The 20,828-nt window shown below is 49.5% G+C and overlaps 2 protein-coding genes across 3 annotated transcripts; both read left to right on the top strand.

The window, feature by feature from the left end:
- The first annotated feature begins 646 nt into the window (after positions 1–646).
- CENPS (centromere protein S) lies at positions 647–12,369 on the top strand. Its single transcript, XM_084787230.1, has 5 exons — positions 647–777; positions 6,048–6,171; positions 6,669–6,702; positions 10,210–10,276; positions 11,787–12,369. The coding sequence occupies exons 1-5, from the start codon at positions 730–732 to the stop codon at positions 11,922–11,924; spliced, it is 411 nt and encodes a 136-aa protein (XP_084643356.1). The 5' UTR covers positions 647–729; the 3' UTR covers positions 11,925–12,369.
- Positions 12,370–12,507: 138 nt separating this feature from the next.
- Positions 12,508–16,068, top strand: LOC311600486 (cortistatin-like). 2 transcript variants are annotated; one of them, XM_084787232.1, is made up of 3 exons: positions 12,508–13,255; positions 13,426–14,759; positions 15,812–16,068. In XM_084787232.1, the coding sequence occupies exons 2-3, from the start codon at positions 14,637–14,639 to the stop codon at positions 16,016–16,018; spliced, it is 330 nt and encodes a 109-aa protein (XP_084643358.1). In that variant the 5' UTR covers positions 12,508–13,255; positions 13,426–14,636; the 3' UTR covers positions 16,019–16,068. The 2 variants fall into 2 exon arrangements, with proteins under 2 accessions (XP_084643358.1, XP_084643357.1); XM_084787231.1 differs by having other exon boundaries at positions 15,809–16,068.
- The last annotated feature ends 4,760 nt before the right edge of the window (positions 16,069–20,828 follow it).

Raw genomic sequence — 20,828 nt, 5'->3', positions numbered from 1 at the left:
ATTAATTAGCTAACACGTGTGTGGTTTGTGTGAGTGTGAGCACACAGTGCAAGTCAGAAGCTGACAAATTCTCCTCTGTGGGTTCTGGGGATCAAACTCAGGGACCCAGGCTTGCAGGGACAGGTGATTTGACCCACCAAGCCATCTTGCCAGCCTAATTATCATTTATTAATTGTATGCTATACATGCTTGTGTTTGTTTTATTTTGTTGTTGTGTTTTGTTTTGTTTTGAGGCAGGGTCTCACTATGTAGCCCTCGCTGGTCCCAAACTCATAGAGATCTACCTGCCTATGACTCCTAGTGTTGGGATTAGAGGGGTGCACCACCACACCCGACACATACATATTATTTTTTTAAATTTAAAATATTTATTATTATGCATATGTATGGATGTATGTTACAGGTTCTTTGTGAGCCACCTGATGTGGGTGTTGGGCCCTCGGTAGAGCGGCAGGTGCTCTCAGCTACTGCTAACCACTGAGCCATCTCATGCGTGTTCTTACAGACGGTTAAGTGGCAGGCCTTGAGACAGCGTCTAAGGTTGCTGCACGGGGGTCCTGGAGTCACCCCAACGCCAGCAAGACCCTTCCGCGAGCCGCCGCCAGGGGGCGCGCGCGGGGGGACAGGAAGGAGGCGCTTCGCGCTTTGATCCTCTGCGCGGCCCGTCGCCGAGGTAGAGCGGGAAAATCCGAGCCGGCTGTGGTGCGCCTGCTGGGGCTGCCCGCAGTGATGGAGGAGGCGGAGGCTGAGGAGCAGCAGCAGTTCTCTCACCGGCAGGTACAAAACAAGCGGGGTCCCAGCAAGGGCAGGACGGCGGTTTCCTGGGAGAGGGAAAGGCCCCCAGGTTTGGCCTCCGCGTGTACGCATGCGTCACTCGGCTGCAAGGCGGGGGTGGGGGGTGGGGTTCCCCTGCTTCCTGCTTGCGGGTGTCCTCGGCTTTCCCAGGGCGGTGAGGGTGGGATGTGGGCGCTAAAGGGAGAACACGGAGCGTAGGTGGCGGAGGGTTTGCCCAGAATGCGGGAATCCGTGGGCTCGAGGCCCTGCACCGCACCTACCAGGCGCGGTGGTGAACGACTGTGATCCCAGCTCTCGGGGTGGGGTGGGGTGGAGGCCGAAGCAAGTTTAGCGTCATCTTCGGGGGGGAATGTACCGAGTTCCAGGCCAGCCTGGAATATAGGGGGTCCTGTCTCAAAAGGGGCCGGGTGGTAGTGGTGGCAGCGCACGCGTTTCATCCCTGCACTCAGAGGGCGGCAGAGGCAGGTGGATCCCTGTGAGTTCGAGGCCAGCCTGGTCTCTACAAAGTGATTCCAAGACAGCCAGGGCTACAAAGAGAAACACTATCTTGAAAAATCAAAATGTAAAAGGGGGTACGGGGTGGGGAATGGGGATGGGTTGAGTGAGGGGAGAGAAAGAGAGACAGGCTGATTTTGAATTTCGGATCAATTAAGCTACCCAGAGATATCTTGCCTCAAAAGGGAATTCCACCACTCAGGAGTGAGAGCAAGCCGATGCCTGTGAGCTCGAGGCTAGCCTAGTCTACACAGTGGTGACCTGGAGAGAGAGAGACGGGGTGTGTGTGTGTGTATGTGTGTGATCTGCACGCTAGATTCCTAGGATAAGAGAGAAAAGAATACAGAAACTGTTAGACTCGCCCAGCAGGTTGTACTTTTCTTTTCCTGGTGTCCTGATAATTGAAAATTAAGCCAGGAGACAGAGACAGGCAGATCTCTGAGTTCAAGGCCTGCCTTAGTCTACATAATGAACTCCAGGACAGCCAGGGCTGCACAGAGAAACCTCCTCTCTCAGGAAAACCAAAGCAAAAGAAAAGGAATAAGGGAAAATGGTGCTGTCTGGATGGATGTAGTCACCATTGATTGAGAATTCCTTATTCTACCATTATGGAAGAGTAACAATAACTGGTCAGAGGCCGGGGGTGGTGGCCCAGGCCTTTAATCCCAGCACGCGGATCGCTATGAGTTTGAGGCCAGCCTGGTCTATAAAGGGAGTCCAGGACAGGCAAGGCTACACAGAGAAACCCTGTCTCAAAAAACCAAAAAAAACCAAACCAAACCAAAACAAAACAAAAAACCTGGTCCGTCCAGTAGCCTGAGGATCTGAGCACTTCGCTAGTCCCCAGAGGGACATGGAAAATGAAGGGAAGGGTTTTCAGAGCCGGGATCCAGCCCCTGGCAGGCTGTCCTGGGATCCGCCCTCCCTCTGCCTTGGGTTGTGGTTTCGGGTCTTCCAGCTTCAGTTTGCCGTGGCCCAAGTGCAGTTTTCTCCTTTGCAAAGCTGGAATAGGAATAAACTACAGCTCAAGGTGGTGTCAGAGCTAGGGTTGGTTCCGTCGGTTCATGAATCCGAGCTAAGGGGCTGGGGAGTTTCTTCTTTAGCTAGTCCTGCGTTCCACCAGCCGTCTGCCCTGCTGGCTTGCTTTAAGAAATGCAGCAATTTGGAACCGTTGCTAGAGTGGAGCCGTGAACACCCAAGTGCCCACCGTCTGTTTTCACTTGGCAGTAGCTTGCTTTATTTCATTGGTTCTCAACCCGTGGGTCATGACCCCCTTGAACTAGATATCCTGTACAATATTTAAATTATGATTCATAACAGTAGCAAAGTTAGAGTTATGGAGTAACAATGAAACAGCTTTATGATTTATGTACTAAAATTAAGTAAGAACTGAAATAATTTTAATGCACGAGGAACTGTATTAAAGGGTCTCAGCATCAGGAAACTAGAGAATAGCTGCTTAATTCTGTAGCAAGCACTTTTTTAGGGTCTTATTTAAGGTTTTGTTTTGATTTGATGTGATTTGGGTTTTTTTTTTCTTCCCCTGACACAGAGTTTCTCTGTGTAACCTTGGCTGTTGTGGACTCACTTTTTAGACCAGGCTGGCCTCAAACTCAAAAAAGATCCACCTGCCTCTGCCTCCCTGAGTGCTGGGTTGAAAGTTACTTAAGTATTAAAGCCCAGGATCTCTGTGAGTTCAAGGCCAGCCTGGTCTACAAAGTGAGTCCAGAACAGTCAGGGCTACACAGAGAAACCCTGGCTCAAAAAACAAACAAAGTATTAAAGCCTTGACCCTGTCTAGGGATCAGCTGAGCGCCATTTTAGCTGCTGGGTGAAAGTTCTTGTTTCAGAGTCTTTGATCCCAGCCCTGGGCAGGCAGAGGCAGGCCGATCTCTCGAGTTCCAGGCCAGCCTGTGTTACAGGGAGACTCTGTCTAAAAAATGAAAGAAAAATCAGATGAGAGTACAGGCCAAAGCCAGGGTGGCATATTTCAGCTTGCATCCCTTGCAGACAAGGAAGCTGGTCTGTCTCTTACATCCCCCTGAGAGTCTGTCACATTTCAGAAGTTAGCTTCCTGGAATCGCTCAGAAGTTTAACTTGGATAGAATTCAATTTTTTTTTTTGTAAAAATTTATTTATTTATTATGTATACAGTGTTCTGCCTGCATGTACACCTGCAGGCCAGAAGAGGGCATCAGATCACATTATAGATGGTTGTGAGCCATCATGTGGTTCCTGAGAATTGAACTCAGGACCTTTGAAAGAGCAGGCAGTGCTCTTAACCTCTGAGCCATGTCTCCAGCCTCTGGAATTCTGTTTGTTTGTTTGATTATTTATTTATTTATTTATTTATTTATTTATTTATTTTAAAGATTTATTTATTATTGTTTTGCCTGCATGTACACCTGCAGGCCAGAAGAGGGCACCAGATCTCATTATAGATGGTTGTGAGCCCTCATGTGGTTGTTGGGAATTGAACTCAGGGCCTTTGGAAGAGCAGTCAGTGCTGTTAACCTCTCAGCCATCTCTCCAGCCCTGCAGTTCCATTTTTTTTTTCCTTCGAGACAAGGTTTCTCTGTGTATCCTTGGCTGTCCTGGACTAGGTTTGTAGACCAGGCTGGCCTTGAACTCACAGTGATCCACCTGCCTCTGCCTCCCGTGTGTCACTATCACCAGATTCATTTTGTTGTTTTTTTGACGCCTACAGTTTTGAAAAGTCCATTAATAGCAAAAGTGTAATAGGAGAGCATAGACTATGGTTAAATTCTTATGTTATATTTGTTTATTTTGATGGGGTACTGTCAGAGGACAACTTTCAGGGGTTGGGCTATCAGACTTGGCAGCAATCACCTTTACCCACAATTCACCATGGCATACACCCACATATTTTTTTGGAGGGGGGGTTTGGTTTTTCTAGACAGGGTTTCTCTGTGTAGCCTTGGCTGCCCTGGACTCACTTTGTAGACCAGGATGGCCTCGAACTCACAGCGATCCGCCTGCCTCTGCCTCCTGAGTACTGGGATTAAAGGCGTGCGCCACTGCGTCTGGAAATCTTGTTTTCTTTTATTTGTGGTACTCGGGATTGAACTCCGGGACTTGGACATGATAGGCAAGCACTCTGCCACTGAACTACGTTGCTGGTAGTGCATGTTCAGTACAATAGCAGCTACATTTTTGTGTCTGTATTCTCAGCTTGTAGAGCAGACAGACAGTAAACACTTACTGATTAAATGCGCTTGTAAAGCTGAGTTTAAATTAGCTTCCCAGCTCGGGTGCACCTGTTGAGGACCTCAACACCACTCAGGCGGCATTCTTGGCATGTAGATGACATTGACCAAGGTGGGCAGGGTTCTGAGTTTAGCCACTAAGTCTGCAGCACGGAAGAAGGCAGGCAGTCCAGCCCTCGGGGGCCGACAAAACTTGCAGGAGGCGCATGCATTCATTGAGATCCGAGTTCTGTTCCCAGCCCCCACCCTACCCGGGTCTTCTCCCTGCTTGGTTGATGATTCTTGTGTCTCTTCTGCCAGAGGTCTGGGTTTCCCTTGCCTGGTGTCTGAGAGGTTAGGGGACAGGTCCCTAGCTCATCTGCCTGGCCTCGAACGTCCTGGCCTACTGCAGTTGGCCCTCATCTTGCCTAGGCAGTGGATACTTGCTGGTGTCTTAGATTCAGATGTCCACACGCTTGCCTCAGCTCTGTCTTCAGATGTCATAGAGTGATCCTCCAAACAGAGCAGCTGTGGCCTCTTGAGAGACCCTCACAATAAGACCTGTTGAGCCTCCCTCATAGGAGGCAGTTTGGGCCTCTAGGCCTTCACCTCGTCTCAGTCACCAGCTGCATGTAATTGTGCGCTAAGTGCGCCTGGCCTCAGGGTCTCTCCTGTAGAGAGTACAGACTGTGGTCGGGTACCACACGGCACCCAGTCTGTGCAACCTGGGGAAGTTGTCCTCCGTGCTGGGTTGAGACTTGGAGGTCCTGTGGCTACTTTGGTCTCCCCCCCCCCCCCCCATGCAAGCTCTGCCTTTGCCCAGTGAGTACATTGGTTCCCCAAGTTAGGCATGGTGGAATGCCGGTGCCCTGTAAGGAGGGGTTTGCCTCTCCCAGGGAAAGTGCTCACACATCAGTGGGGAGAGCGCAGGCGTAGCTTGCTCAGGGCCTCTTCCCCCTTTCCCCGCTAGGGAAGAGCAAGGGTTTTCAGTGTTGAAAAGGGCTCCTGAGGCCTGGGGATGTGACTCGGTGGGAGTGTTTGCCTAGCACGAGTGGCTCTGGTTGGGTCCCCAGCACTTGCCAAAAGTCAGTGAGGGGGTTCCTGAGGGACTGGAAGGCTGTTGAGGTGGCTTGTGACCCTCCAGATCAAAGGATCATCAGGTGGCTTTCCTGGTAGTGTCCTGTCATCTGTGCACGCAGGCTGAGGCTTCTGGGGACGGTAGCTTAGGCCACAAACTGGTTTCTCATCGGATTCCCAATATGGGCCCTTAATAAGCAAGGCTGCATGGGGCAGGGTTTGGCAGGGCCTGGTGCCACGGCTCCCTGCTGGCTCTTATAGATGTCACCGTTCTGTGACCTACATCATAACCATGAGCTGGAAGGCAGGATTCCCCGAGTCACACTCCAGAGTGTCCTGACCGGTTAGTACACTTACTGCCACTCAGCCACAGGGAAAGAACCGCAAGAGTTAGGCAGCCCCTCTCCGTGGTCTTAATCTCCAAGATGCGTGAGCTCTTTTCTGCAGTCCCTGAGGACTTTGCTTTCCCCGCAGAGACTAAAGGCAGCAGTTCACTACACGGTCGGCTGTCTCTGCCAGGAAGTTGCTTTGGACAAACAGATGGAGTTCAGCAAACAGGCCATTGCAGCGATCGCGGAGGTGACTTTTCGACAGTGCGGTACGACAAGGCCACTGCGTTTTTATGGCATTTGCCTGGGGGCCACTGTAATGGAAGCCGTGGCGTGTCTCAGGCCCACACACAACACCTGGCCACAGCCTTCCTCAGCACCTTGTGCCTGTGCGATTTGGGTGCTGTGGGGAGGACCGTCAGGAGGCATCGGCATCTTGTTTAAACTGCCCCGGCGGCGGCGGCTGGAACGTTGGACACTGTCTCCATTTCAGTGTTCTGTGAGACTTCCGTGCTTTCCATAGTGGGTGTGACAGCACTTGCTTGACTTGAGAGGAACACAGTGTCACAGTTAGGACAGGACTTGTAAAAAGAGTGGAGGGTGCTGGGAAGGACGGGGTTGGGATGGGAGCCGAGGCTGCGGGTAGGGGCTGGGGATGGTGGTGATTTTTAAAACATGGTGCTGTGCGCTGACTAGACACCAAGGCTTTGCTCCTTCTGAAGGTGGAGATCAGCCAGCTAAAATCTATTTTTTCCCTCTCTTTCAGAAAATTTTGCCAAAGACCTTGAAATGTTTGCCAGGTGGGTAGAGAAGCTGATTTTGTACTTTGAGGGCTGTTGACATCACTGTGCCCCATCTGGGGATGTTATTTCAGGAGCTCTTGTTTTCGGGGGGGTTGTGGCTCGTCATGATGCTGCAGGGAGTTAACACCTGCCCTGAACACGTCATTTCAGACTGTCTCCCAGTTACCCAGCTCCCCCTGTTGAAGGTCTGAGTCCTGCACCCCTCCGCCCCTGGGGACTCTGCACATGTTTGGCTGCCAGTTTTAAAAACTGTTTCTTGGGGACAGCCTGATGCTCAGGGTCTTGGGAACCTGGGGGGTCGGTCCCTTCATGGAGCGGGCCGCATTGTGCCGCAGCCCTGATTGTTTGCAGTGTACAGGGAATGACGGGCTGTGAGGAAGACGCAGGCATCCTGGGAAGTGCAGGAGGCTTGCTCTAGCTGGAGAGGCCCGGGCTTTTACAGGTGAATTATGCTCTCCTCAATTAGTACCTCCTCAGGTAATTGGAAGCCATTGCTTCTGCAAATGGTTGGAGTGACTGAGGCCCCTGCCCGCTCAGCCCCGCAGCAGCCTTGCTCCTCACCTTGCTCCTCCGCTGTTCCTCGGATGGATATTCTCAGTGACTTACAGCAGCCGGTCCTCAGGGGGCTCTAAATCTCCCCTAAAAACTGCTGAGCGTCATCAGCTTAGCCAAGAGAGATGAGGCAGTATTATGGGATGCTGATAGCTCATCCAGCTGCTGCGTATTCTGCCCACCCCCCTCAGTCCCATGAAGTGCTGTTGCCTTCGAGTTCCTTTTGTGTTAGCTGTGGAAGTCAGTGAAATCTTTACGAACATTTTTGTCTATTTCCAGAAACAAGCGAGGCCTGTCATCCTGCTGCTTGGAAACTTGAGGCAGGAGGATCACAAGTTCTAGATTGGTCTGGGTTACATAGTGACGCTTTGTCACAAGATCCAGAGACTGGGGGTGGAGAGGTGGTAGCTCAGTGCTTAAGAACACGTGTTCTTGCAGAGGACCTGAATTCAATTTCCAGATCCGTATGATGGCCCCCGACTGTCCGTGACTCCAATTCCAGGGGCCCCACACCCTCTTTACACCTCCTCAGGCACCAGGCACAGATGTGGTACAGAGGTGTACATGCATATCTTGCCTCAAAAAACAAAACAAAAAAAAAATTCTTATGTCTGAATTTTGCATTCATTTTTCTGATATCCCAGTTCACTTTCTTATAACAAAGTATTTTGAAGTTTATCGTTGAACAAAATTGGTATTCTCAAAAGATCACCTTTGCTTATGCAGACTTCAGTACTCTGTGGCAGTCCAATCCAGGGAGGAACCTGGGCACTACAGTTTCAAGCCAACAGGGAGATAGAGATAGTCTTTGCAGGGTGGCTTGTAGCTGGGTGGTGGGATGTTTGTGCAGTCACTGGTACCACTAACTGAATAGCTTTGTGGCTTGATGTGACAGCCCAACCAGCATTTATACCATTGTTCCTGTGAGAAAATACACTTAAATTCTAGGGCTGGGACTTGACTTAGGGAGTTTCTGTTATGGAGAGCAACGGCAGATATGCAGCATCCCTACTCACCCAGCTAGGACAGTGAGGACAGTAAGACCTACACAGACCGGCACCAGGCTGAAAGATGCTGCACTCCACAGATGTCCAGGAATACCCGCTTTGTGAAAAGGCAGTACGCTTATTTCTTTCTTGTGTTTTTTTACATTTATTTACTATGTATACAGTGCTCTGACTGCATGTACACCTGCATGCCAGAAGGGGGCACCAGATTTCATTATAGATGGTTATGAGCCACCATGTGGTTGCTGGGAATTGAACTCAGGACCTTTGGAAGAACAGACAGTACTCTTAACCTCTGTGCTATCTCTCCATCCCCTTTCACTATATTTTCAATCATGAGTATAAACAGACTGAGACTGGCTCATATTGCCTCTCACTGCTTAACTACGCACTCTCCAGGACATCTGCAAGGTGGCTTTATACTGTGTGGTTGCTTCTGCCTGGTGCTTGCAGCTTGCTAATGAGAAGTTTTGCGGGGAGCAGGGGCAGGAAGGAGCCATGTTTGGTTTTGGTTTGTTTTATGAGATAAGTTTTTTTGGGGGGGTTGGATTTTGGTTCTTTTAGACGGGGTTTCTCTGTGTAGCCTTGGCTGTCCTGGACTTACTTTGTAACTAGGCTGGCCTCGAACTCACAGAGATCCACCTGCCTCCCGAGTGCTGGGATTAAAGACGTGCACCACTATGCCCGGCAAGACAAGTTTTTCTGTGTAGTCCTGGCCATCCTAGAAAGTCTGGAGTCTGGCCCCGAATGCAGAGATTTACTTTCCTCTACCTCCTGACTGCTGGGATTAAAGGTGTGTGCCACTACCACCCAGCAACCAATGGAATTTTAAGCCATGCCTGGTGGCTAATGCCTGTAATCTTAGCACTCAGGAGGCAGAGGCAGGAGGATTGCCAGTTTGAGGCTAGCCTGAGCTATGTGATCAAGACTCCCTCTTCTAATCTTGAAGTGTGTGTTCTCGTACGGGCGCTGTTGTTATGAAATGACACAGAATGTGCACATTCAGCCAGGTGTAAAGAATGACAATGGTCATTAATGTTAAATTAGTTGTTGCTGTGTGATTCCATCTCCAACTGAGCAAGCCGACATTCTGCGAGGAGTAATTGGTGCTGAGGACACAGTTTTCTACTTATCCCTGCTAGCAAAGCTCTTTAGACAGAAGTCAGTAATGACATAATCCGTAATAAATGACCTAGTATAGTTTACTATCTCATATGTGTGTCCACACGTGTGTGTGTGTCCTCATGAGCATGGGTGCCCACAGAGGCCAGAAGAAGGGCAGCGGCTCCCCTGGAGCTGGAGTTACAGGCAGTTGTGATCTACCAGCTGTAGATGGAGGCCATTGCGCTCCACCCTCTGCAAGAGCAGGGAGCAGCCCTATCTGCAGCGCCGTCTCTCCTGCCCACATCTTTCACAGTGATGCTCTGCTTCCAAGCTGTGAGCAGGAGGCAGAACCAGTTTAAAGGGAGCTCTGTGTTGGGCCAGGCGTGTGCATGTGTGCAGGAGGGCAGCTTCAGAAGCCAGCACTGTGTTGGTTTCTTGCTCATTGACCTACTTAATCTCTACTTAAGCAGAGGCAGACTGGTATCTTACGATGTATTTTTTCTTCACCAACATTGTATACTCACCTTGCACAGTCTGTGATCGCACTGACTACCAAGACACACACACACACACACACACACAGCTGACTTTAGATGGCTTTGAACCCTTAGACCCCCTTCTCTGCTCTCCCACACACTGGGCCCTCGGGCGGTGTCCCCCGCGGGGCTGCTGGCGCCTTGGTTAGTAAGTCCACCCACTTGGTGTCTTTATTGCCTGCTGGTTCCGTCTGAAGAATGGTGCCACTTAGGCATCCTTGCTCGTCTCGGGTTTGACCGTGAACTCCTATTTCATCAAACTCTAATTCCCAACGCTTTGTGACTTGCTCCTGCCCTTTCCGCAGACATGCCAAAAGAAGCACGGTCACCACGGAGGACGTGAAGCTCTTAGCCAGGCGGAGTAATTCACTGGTGAGAGATGGATTTCTTCCTTCACTCCCCTTCCCCACCGGAATACATTATTCCCAATTAATCACTGGGAGGCGTGTAGTTATTCCTCAGGGCACCTTGCATTAAAAACTGGAGACGGTTGAGCCATTCGGCCCTGCCTGTAATTTATGGTCTCCTTTCATTATGATGGATCTTGCAAAGCCAATTTCAATTTTTCTAATCAGCCCTCTCTGGATTCCATAATTTACCTTTTTTGTAATATTGCAAAACTTTGGTCCCATGTTTCATTTACAGCATGATGTCACAGCCTAGGCATGAGTTGGTCTGCGGGGATGGTTTGCCTGTGGTAGCCACCCTGCCCTCCATCCCACGCTGGACAAGTGGCACAGCACCATGCCGTGTCCGGCGCCCTCCTTACTTCTTTTTTGTGAAGCTTATTTCTTTTCTTTTTTTTTTCTTTTTTTTAAGATTTATTTATTATGTATACAGTATGCATCAGATCACATTACAGATGGTTGTGAGCCACCATGTGGTTGCTGGGAATTGAACTCAGGATCTCTGGAAGAGCAGGCAGTGCTTATTTCTTTATGCGTATGACTGTTTGGCCTACATGGGTACCGTATGCTGTAGCCCTGGAGGTCAGAAGAGGGTCTCAGACACCCTGGAACGGGAGTTAGCCAATAGCTGTGAGCTACAGCGTGGGTCTTGGGAACCAGACCCGGGGCCAGACCTGGGCTCTCTGCAAGAGCAACAAATGCTGTTAACCACAGATCTGTCTCCCCAGCCCCATTTCTTGTCTGAGTCAAGGTCATGCTGAATTATACAGGCTAGTCTTGAACTTGACTTTTAGCCAAGGTAGGCTTTGACTGTGTCAGCACCCCAGGAACCTGGATTACGTGTGTCGTCCCTCCCCCCCCCCAACCCCAGGCAGGTCATACCTGTAGTTCTGATGAACTAGAGTTGGATGGACATCTGCAAGGCTGGCTATGCAAAAAAGAGCACAATTTCTATTTCTTCTTCTTTTTTAAAAATTATTTATTATGTATACAGTGTTCTGCATGCATGCTTTTTGTGTGCCAGAAGAGGGCACCAGATCTCATTACAGATGGTTGTGAGCCACCATGTAGATGCTGGGAATTGAACACAGGTCCTCCAGAAGAGCAGCCAGTGCTCTTAGCCTCTGAGCCATCTCTCCAGCCCAATGTGTGTTTTTCCACATCTAAGGAATCATTTTGACCAAGCTGTCATCTTGCAGGTGAAGACACTTGACACTTAGAGGTGCCAGGGTCACCTAGCTAATGGCAGATCTAGAGCACAGCGACCCTGCCTGGTCCCAGCCCTTCCTCTGATCTCCTTGCCACAAGAGCAGGGACTGGACTGGACTGAGTCTTAGTTCTCAGGAAATAGTTGAGTCTGTGAATTTCCACCAGTTCTTTTGGAATACTGGAGATGGTATAAGTTGTTATGATTACTTGTAGGTTTGTTTATGGACAGACTTGAAGACTTAAAGTTTTGCTTTACGTATACACAGCTAAAATACATCACAAAGAAGAATGAAGAGATTGCTCAGCTTAACCTAGAGCGAAAGGCCAAGAAGAAAAGGAGGCTGGACGATGAAAACAGGAGCTCCAAGGAGCCCGAAGCTGAAGCAATGGACAGTGAAAGTTAAGCCCTGGCCACCTGGGGAAGGAAGCCTTCGGCACCGCCACAGGCAGTCTGAAGGCATAGAGACAGTTAAAAGAAAAATCAAGTGTCTGGGTAGCTTTCTGTGCTGCCTGCTTCAACTCATTCTTGGCAGAAGCTTAAAAGAGCTGGGAATTCCTGCAAAGCCGTCCGCACGCTGCACTCGGCACTGGAAAGGCTTGCGTTTACATGGCACACTCACTGTGTTAGTGACTGATGAAGCGTGTGAGCAGTCAGGCATGCTGGGTGTTTTGGGGATAAGTGAAGTCCTTCACTGTTTTCTGGGCCAAATAACAGTCTCTGAAAAGTGAGCAAAGCCGTGTTTACTTAGCTCTGGCTGCTAAGGGTTCAGGCCCTCAGCCCTGTGATCACCAGTGAGAGATGGTTTGGGAATGGAATTTCTAACTCTTTAAAGGTATTTTCTTCAGAAACATGGTTTTATGTGACTTCTCTGCAATTTTGTCATTAAGCATTGGCTCTCCTGAGCAGGGCTTTGCTTGAGGAGAAAGTCTGGAGCTACCAAATGTCCCAAGGATCCTGTTCTGCTGTCCCTGTGTGAGTGCTCAGGGCCTGCTCTCCTTCCCTTACAGTAGTGGGGGACAGAGAGATGTCTGGGGCCAGGGAGAAAGGCACTTGCCACGGCTGATGACCTGAGTTTAATGCCAGTGTGGCCGAGAGAGCCGGCCCTGGAAGTTGAGCAGGGCTGTGGCCTTCCTTTTAGAAGGAGCCTCTGGTCAGTTGCTTTGTCCAGTTAGGAGCCGTCCTTGGATCTTGGTGCTCCGAGATGGACTTTGTGGTCTTCCTGGCTATGCCGGCTCTGTGCATTTGTCCCCACAATTCTGAACTTAGTAGTCACGAGGATCTGGAGGTGGCCCAGGGCTTTGTCACTGTCTTGGGAGGGGGTGGGCTCTGGGGATGGCAAGCACAGGTTCTCAGATAGTGACTGTGACCTACACAAGGCAGGCATCTTACACCTGGGCCACAGTGTTAAAAGGTGTCTGCGCCTGGGGGAGGGGCATGTGTGTACTGCAGCATGAGTGTGCGGGTCAGAGGACAGGTGTGTTACAGAGCCAGTGTGTTCGTGCCTTCCACCGATGTGTGGGCTCCAGGGTGGACCCCAGGTTCTCAGGTCACTATGCAGCCCTGACGGTCCTGGAACTTGCTATGTAGGTCAGGCTAGCCTTGAATTCTCAGAGATCCATCTATTTCTGCCTCCAAAGTCCTGGCCATTTGTTTTTTGGACCAAAATAAGAAAACACCACCATTCTTAAAATAGTTGTATTATGCTGGGATTAAAGGTAGGTGTCAACACATAAGGCCCTAATTTTTTTTTTTTTTTGGTTTTTCGAGACAGGGTTTCTCTGTGTAGCCTTGGCTGTCCTGGACTCCCTTTGTAGACCAGGCTGACCTCGAACTCACAGCGATCCGCCCGCCTCTGCCTCCCGAGTGCTGGGATTAAAGGCGTGCGCCACCACGCCCGGCTTAAGGCCCTAATTTTTTAAAGTTACCTTTATCATGTGTGTATATGTGAGGGTACGTGAGCTATGGTATGCCTAGTCATGTGACAGTCTGAGAGAAGCAGTCTTCTACTGTGAGGATCCAGGAGATTCACTTAGGCCATCAGGTTTGGCAACAGACTGCTTTTCCTATGGAACCATCTCACTGGCCTTTTTTTTGGGGGGGGGAAATGTGGCGCTAGGTGCAGTGGTGCACGCCTGTAATCCCAGCCCTCAGGGAAGCAGAGGCAGGTAGACCTCTGAGTTCGAGGCCAGGCTGGTCTCCAAAGTGAGTCCAGGACAGCCAAGGCTACACAGAGAGACCCTGTGTTGGGGGGAAATGTGCTATTTGCTAACCTGGGGAGTTTAGAAAGCCCTAGACCAAGAACTGTGCAAGCGTTGATGTCCTTGAGGTGCAGAGGACAGAGTCAGTGTCTGTCCTTGGGTGCAGTCCCTGAGGTGCAGAGGTCAGCGCTGGTGTCTGTCCCTGGGTGCAGTCCCTGAGGTGCAGAGGGCCCTCGGTTCCGTCTTCTGCAGCAGCATCTATACTTGAGTGAGTGGAAGGTCTGGCTGAAGAAATTGGGTTTGGCCCCGGGCAGAGGGCAGTGCTGGGCCAGCTCTTGGTTCGTCCTTGTGACGGGGTGAAATGCTGGTCCTGGGTCCCTGGTCTTCACTGAACCTAGCTTCCTATGCTGATAGCAGATTCAGACGTACTTTGGTTTTGGTGCTGGGGACGGAACCCGGAGCCTCACACATGACAAGCACGTGCCGGGCTGAGCTGCACCCCAGCCCCTCAGTCTTGCTTTCATGTGGGTAAGAGCCCACATTTTAGCTCCTTATCCAAGCCTCATTTCATATTCTGTGAAATCACTTGGCTTTGTTCTGATGGCTTCCTGCTTGCTGCGGGCACAATTATAAGGAAGCAGAGCTTCCTCAGAGCCCGTGCGCACGTGTTCTAAAATAAGAGCACATCCACTGTAGACACAGGAAAAGTCCCAAGTCTTCAATTAAGGGGCTAAATCCAACCCCACAAATGTTTCTGTGAGAGCTGATTGCCCCGGCTTGTGCGTCACTGCACGAGTGTGGAGAGGCGTGCAAGATTTTAGTGGACGTGTGCAGACCCCGAAGCATCTGGCACTGTAGCTTAAAATACGAAAGGGACCCTCGTCCACAAACCACAGACTTCAGGGCCACCAAAGAGGATGGGTGGCCGCAGTGCCAGAGGCAAGTGGCCGTCAGCGTTCGCTCTGCTGTTACTGCTGCTCTGGGGAACAGCAGCCACTGCCCTTCCCCTGGAGAGTGGGCCCAGTGGCCAGGCCGGTGTGGTGAGTACAGCCCCCACTTGCACAGGCTGGGCTGCTGTTTGTCTGTTGCCCTGCATTTGCATGATGGTGTGTGTGTGTGTGTGTGTGTGTGTGTGTGTGTGTACACATATGTGTGACCCCAGGACACTGCAGTGTCCCATTCAGATCTCCGTTTGTCCTTGCTCGTTTGGGGACACCTCTCCGCTACTGTCTGCTCTGGCTGGCCTCGGAGGCAGCAATTGCTCCTGGCTGTCACAGTACACTTCTGGACCACCTCCTACCAGTGTTGGTCATGCAGGCTGCCTTAATTTATATACACAGCTATGCTCTTTCTTGCTCAAATTAATTCCTATCATCTGATTTTCCATGGGATAAATTTATAATTTCATCAAATGATTTACTTTCTCTTTTTTTTCCATTTTGAAAAAGTTCCAAGAAAGAGTACATAAAGTTGACCATTAAAAATGGATTTTTCTCTGAGATTACCAGATGAGTTTCAGAAGGGCCGTTTATCATCAGAGCGCTCCTAGAAGCTTCCCAAGGAGTTTGAAAGACCAGACGTTAGCATCTGAGTCCATTCTGATTTCTGAAAATCCAGGAGGATGTCTGAAGTCGGAAACAAACTTAAACCAGCCTGTCTCTGCTCAGGGTTCTCAGCTGTCAGTCACCTTGACAGACTTGCTAGTCACATAGCTAAGGACCTCAGCAAAGAGTATAAGATGGAATAACAATTCATTTATTTTGAGGCTAGGTGTCACTGTGTAGTCTAGGCTAGCCTCAGACTCACATTGATCCACCTGCCTTTGCCTGAGGTGAAGGCCTGTGTGCTGTCATGGCTGGCAAAGTCAGCAATTTTTGCTGTTGTTGTTGTTGTTGTTGTCATTGTCGTTGTTTTGACGTGTCTGTTTTCCCCTGCAGAGCAGTCACTTTAGACTTGTTCTGACTTAGCCTTTGGGGGGACTGTGGGCTGTTAAGCAACAGCTTGCTTTCTGTGAGGGAGGGCGAGCATCGCTCATTCTAATTCCAATAGTTGCTTTTCTCTCCCCCTGTCATCTACTCTAAAAACACAGCAGGACGATGCAGAGGGCAGAGGCGGCCTCCTGACTCTGCTTGCCTGGTGGCGTGAGTGGGCGTCCCAAGCCAGCTCCAGCGCCCTCATCGGAGGGGATGCCCCTGAGGTGTCTAAGCGTCCGGAAAGCCCGCCCCTCCAGCAGCCCCCACGCCGGGATAAAAAGCCTTGTAAGAACTTCTTCTGGAAAACCTTCTCCTCCTGCAAGTAACCCACTCTGCGAAATGCAGCCATGGCCTCAATAAAGAGTGTGAACCAGCATGGAGTGGTTTTTGGGTTGTTTTTTTTTTTTTTTTTTATTGTTTTGTTTTGGTTTTTTTCTGAGATAGGGTCTCTGCTAGCCCTGGTTGTCCTGGACTTGCTTTGTAGACCAAGCTGGCTTCGAACTCACAGCGATCCACCTGCCTCTGCCTCCCGAGTGCTGGGATTGAAGGCGTGCGCCACCACCCCCTGGCTCTCATGGAGTGTTCTTTTTTCTTTCTTTTATTTTTTTTAAAGATTTATTTATTTATTATTATGTATAGTGTTCTGCCCGCCTGTACACCTGCAGGCCAGAAGAGGGCGTCAGGTCACATTACAGATGTTTGTGAGCCACCATGTGGGTGCTGGGAATTGAACTCAGAACCTCTGGAAGAACAGTCAGTGCTCTTAACCTCTGAGCCATCTCTCCAGCCCTGCATGGAGTGTTCTTAAGTCAGCTTTTCTTCCTATGCCATGTGAAAATCACTACATTTCAGTAACAGCCACTACCAGCAACAGATCAGCTAAGGATCTGGAAATTCAAAGAGAACCCTCCAAATAAAATGTTGGTGGTTCTTTCTAGAGTGGACTCAGCACAACCACTGGTCTTCCTTGTCCTTCCTGGTGGTGGGAGGTGAGAACCTTGTCTATAAATTGAAAATACCTAGTTCGAGGCCAGCCTGGATCACAAAACAAGTCCAGGACAGCCAAGGTTACATAGAGAAACCTTGTCTCAAAAAACAAAAACAATAGCTCTGTGTGTGTGCACGGGCACTCAATATAATATACACATAATTTTTGAGACAAGGTCTATATGAACTCAGGCTGGCCTCAAGCGTCCTATGTAGTCAAGCATGACTTTGAAATGACGCCCCTGCCTCTACCTCTCACGTGCTGGGATTATGCCCAGCTCAAGGCTGCTTAGTTAAGATTCAAAATAGAACCGGTCAGTTTAGCTTTTGGAGGCAGGGTCTTAAATGTAACCCGGTTGGTCTTGAACTCACAACCTATCTCCATCTCTTTTTTTTTTTTTTTTTTTTTTTTTTTTTTTTGGTTTTTCAAGACAGGGTTTCTCTATGTATCTTAGGCTGTCCTGGACTCACTTTTGTAGACCAGGCTGGCCTTGAACTCACAGCGATCCGCCTGCCTCTGCCTCCCGAGTGCTGGGATTAAAGGCGTGCGCCACCACGCCCGGCTTCCTATCTCCATCTCTTGAGTGCTGGGATTACAGCCCTGCACCACTACATGCAGCTGTCTTCCAATCTATGCATTGTCCAATTTAAAAAAAAAAATCTCTCCAGATGTAGGCCCCCTACACATATGTACCTGGTGGGTGGCTTGGTCTTTATGTGGGTCCCCTGGCCAGTGGAGCAGGGGCTGTCTCTGACATGGACTGTTGCCTGCTTGTGGGTCACTTTCCTCTAGCTGGGCTGCCTTGTCTGGCCTCGGTGGAAGAGGCTGCTCTTAGTCTTGATGCAACTTGATGTGTTGGGATGGGGTGGTACAGTGGTGGGGCTCCCCCCCTTTTAATTATTTATGTATACAATGTTTTTGCCTTCATGCCAAAAGAAGGCACCAGATCTCATAATAGATGGTTGTGAGCCACTATGTGGTTGCCAGGAATTGAACTCAGGACCTCTGGAAGAGCAGACAATGCTCTTAACCTCTGAGCCATCTCCCCAGCCCCAGGGCTCCCCTTTCCTAAGGAGAAAGGAAGGGGGAAGAGGGTGGAGCTGGGAGAAGGAGGGGGGCTGCCATTGGAATGTAAAGGGAATACATTTTTTTTCTTTTAAGTGAAAATGACAAATCTCTTCAGGCCTGAGGTCTGCAGAGTGCTTGCCTGGCAGCCACAAGGCCCTGGATTTTATCTCAGCACTGTGAACTTAACGAGCAAGTTAGCAACACTATGCTCTACAAGCACAGTAAGTATTCCTCATATTTTAGCTAAAGCTAATTTTAAAACTAATGCTTTGCTATTAAGCCGACACCATGCTGACATGCTTATAAAAGTTTCAAATTCGTTATACAGCAGTTTTAATTAGTAATATTAATTTGTTACAATTATTTTCCCTGGTTGTAGCTTCAGTTGTACTCGTAACGACTGCTAACAAAAGCATCACACTGGGAGGAGCTGCTCCCAGCCAGCCCGTAGCCCACTCCACTTGCTTTTGGAGATCAGGAATCACCGGTTAGCCTTGGCTGGCCTGCAACTTGGTATGCAGACCAGGCTGGCCTCCAATTCACATTGATCTACTTTTCTCATATCTTTGCCTCTAGTATACTGGGTCTGGGAGTGTGAGCAACCATGCCTGGCTTACCTTGACTTCTAAGACAGGTACCCCCAAAACCCAGTATCCAGACATTGTCCAGCGAAATACATTACACACAATTGTTACATTAGCTTTTCCACTCAATTTCCAGAGAGTAACTGATGAGAGAGTTCTGTATTCTATGGTGTAAAACGAGTAACTGCTGAGCCCTTAGCTGAGCAGGATTTTGGTCTTGTCCAAATACGCTGGGGGCAAATCACTGTTTCCAAATTTAACCCAGTTTAATTCTCCTCCATAGCACTGAAATCCTTCCTGGTTATATACACTTAACTGCTGAGCCACAGACATTAAGAGAAAGACCAAATGTGAAGGTTCTACATGCCAAACTTTGTCACAAGAAGGGCGTGGCAGGAAACCCTGCTCCTAAAGTCCCAGAAAGCCCAAGCTCGGAGGACTCCCTTTGTGTGCGAGGCATCTCGGTACCTTAGCCCTTCAGCCAAGGACATTTACCCACCCTGAGTAGCCTCACCCCTTCCCCAAAGTTCTCCCTGCCCCTCACTGACCCAGAATAAAATGTATCTGCCTCCCCAAAGTTGATCCCCCGAAGGTCATTTCTGTCCGTGCTCACGGGCCACCAAATCCCCAGTTCCTGACTTGTGCTCCCTTGTTCCTGAGGATGAGTGGCCAATGATTCCAGGAACAAGGGAGAGCCACAAGGTGTGATGGCTTAGGACTGTCATCAGCCCTCAGGAGCTGTGAGTTCAGGAACATCTTGGGCTGCGTAGTTCAGAACAAACTACTTACACCTCCTTCCTCTTTTTTTTTTTTTTTAAAGATTTATTTATGTACACATTGCTCTGCCTGCATGTACACCTGCAGGCCAGAAGAGGGCATCACATCACATTATAGATGGTTGTGAGTCACCATGTGGCTGCTGGGAATTGAACTCAGGACCTCTGGAAGAGCAGTAAGTGCTCTTAACCTCTGAGCCACCTCTCCAGCCTGCCCCCTTCCTCTTCAAAAGACTCTAGCAATAGGTTGAGGGCCACTGCAGTGGGTGGATCACTCAGTGTGTGGCGAGAGCCTGGGACTTCACTCCCTAGATGCTAAGCTCAAAGCTTACAGCTCTACATTGAGAATTCCATAAGTTTCTGTGAGTCAGGTCTAAAATATGCAAGGGCCCAAGGTGAGCTGGAGATGCCCACGTTCTTCCTCTCCTCTGGACACTGGGGGGAACCGACTCCAAGCGTGACTGCTGACTTAACTCTGTGGTCCCCAGAGCTGAGTGAACTCATAATTACTAGCTGAACACAGCAACATGACGGAAGAGACAACGGCATTACTCTTCCCTGCACAGCAGCCCAGGAGGGCAATACTGGAGTCAGTGTACTGGAGGAAGACATTTGACTGAAAGGCCACCCAGTCCCAGACAGTGGGCTTTGAAATTTGGGGTGGGGTTCGAGACAGGGCTTCTCTGTGTAGCTTTGGCTGCCCTGGATTCACTTTGTAGACCAGGCTGGCTTTGAACTCACAGTGATCCACCGGCCTCTGCCACCTGAGTGCTGGGATTACAGGCGTGCGCCACTGTGCCTAGCTTGACTTTTTTTTTTTTCCTAGAAGAAAGGTGTACTAGTGTTTTAGTTTCACTTGGAGTCTTCTCTGCACTGTCCTTAAGATTGTGGACTTTGCCGGGCGTGGTGGCACACGCCTTTAATCCCAGCACTCGGGAGGCAGAGGCAGGTGGATCGCTGTGAGTTCGAGGCCAGCCTGGACTACAAAAGTGAGTCTAGGGCAGCCAAGGTTACACAGAGAAGCCCTGTCTCAAAAAACCAAAAAAAAAAAAAAAAAAAAAAAAAAGATTGTGGACTTTACCTCAGCTATGTCCTACTGGAGTACAATAAAGCTAATGATCCTTGTAGTAGGATGTTTTCCCTCCCAGCCCCAACCTCCCAGAATGACGACTCATGAGCCCCAAAATATATTTACAAATGCCTAGGCCATATAGTTAGGCTCTTCTCTGACTAGCTCATAACTTAAAATAACCATTTATACTAATCTCCATTCAGCCAAGTGACTGACTACCTCTGCTCAGGTACCACGTGTCCATCCTTCTGACAGCTTCCTGGATGAATCCCCCATGTGTGGCTCTATCCCAGAATCCTTTCTGCCTGCTGGATGTCTCCCATCTTCTATTCTACCCACAGGCTTTTTAATTGGCAGGTAGTGCACCCATACAACACACAAACTATTCTCTCTACGGATCTGCTGGGCAGTCCATTAAACCCAGGCTACCCTAGCTCAAGAGACTTTATGTCAGTTGGCATCAGCTACCTGTTAGACTGGATTAATATGCTCATGATTAATAAGAAAGGAATAAGTAGGTAAATTATATGCATTTGTGAGGACCTGAGTTTGGATACCTGGCACCCATGTCGGGGTCTACAAAGAGAGTTCCCAGACAGCCAGGACTGTTACACAGAGAAACCCTGTCTCCAAGAAACCAAAAAAAGA

This window comes from Acomys minous (genome assembly GCF_964271855.1).
Source record: "Acomys minous genome assembly, chromosome: 6".
Lineage (NCBI taxonomy): Eukaryota > Metazoa > Chordata > Mammalia > Rodentia > Muridae > Acomys > Acomys minous.
The sequence above is the reverse complement of the archived record's forward strand: the minus strand, read 5'-3'. Positions and strand labels throughout refer to the sequence as shown.

Excerpts from the sequence above, each read along its gene's own strand:
- LOC311600486 (XM_084787231.1), top strand. The coding sequence starts at position 14,637 with ATGGGTGGCCGCAGTGCCAGAGGCAAGTGGCCGTCAGCGTTCGCTCTG. Across the intron at positions 14,760-15,808 it reads CCAGTGGCCAGGCCGGTGTG|CAGGACGATGCAGAGGGCAG; the intron begins GTGAGTACAGCC and ends CTAAAAACACAG.
- CENPS (XM_084787230.1), top strand. The coding sequence starts at position 730 with ATGGAGGAGGCGGAGGCTGAGGAGCAGCAGCAGTTCTCTCACCGGCAG. Across the intron at positions 6,172-6,668 it reads GGTGACTTTTCGACAGTGCG|AAAATTTTGCCAAAGACCTT; the intron begins GTACGACAAGGC and ends CCTCTCTTTCAG. Across the intron at positions 10,277-11,786 it reads CCAGGCGGAGTAATTCACTG|CTAAAATACATCACAAAGAA; the intron begins GTGAGAGATGGA and ends ACGTATACACAG.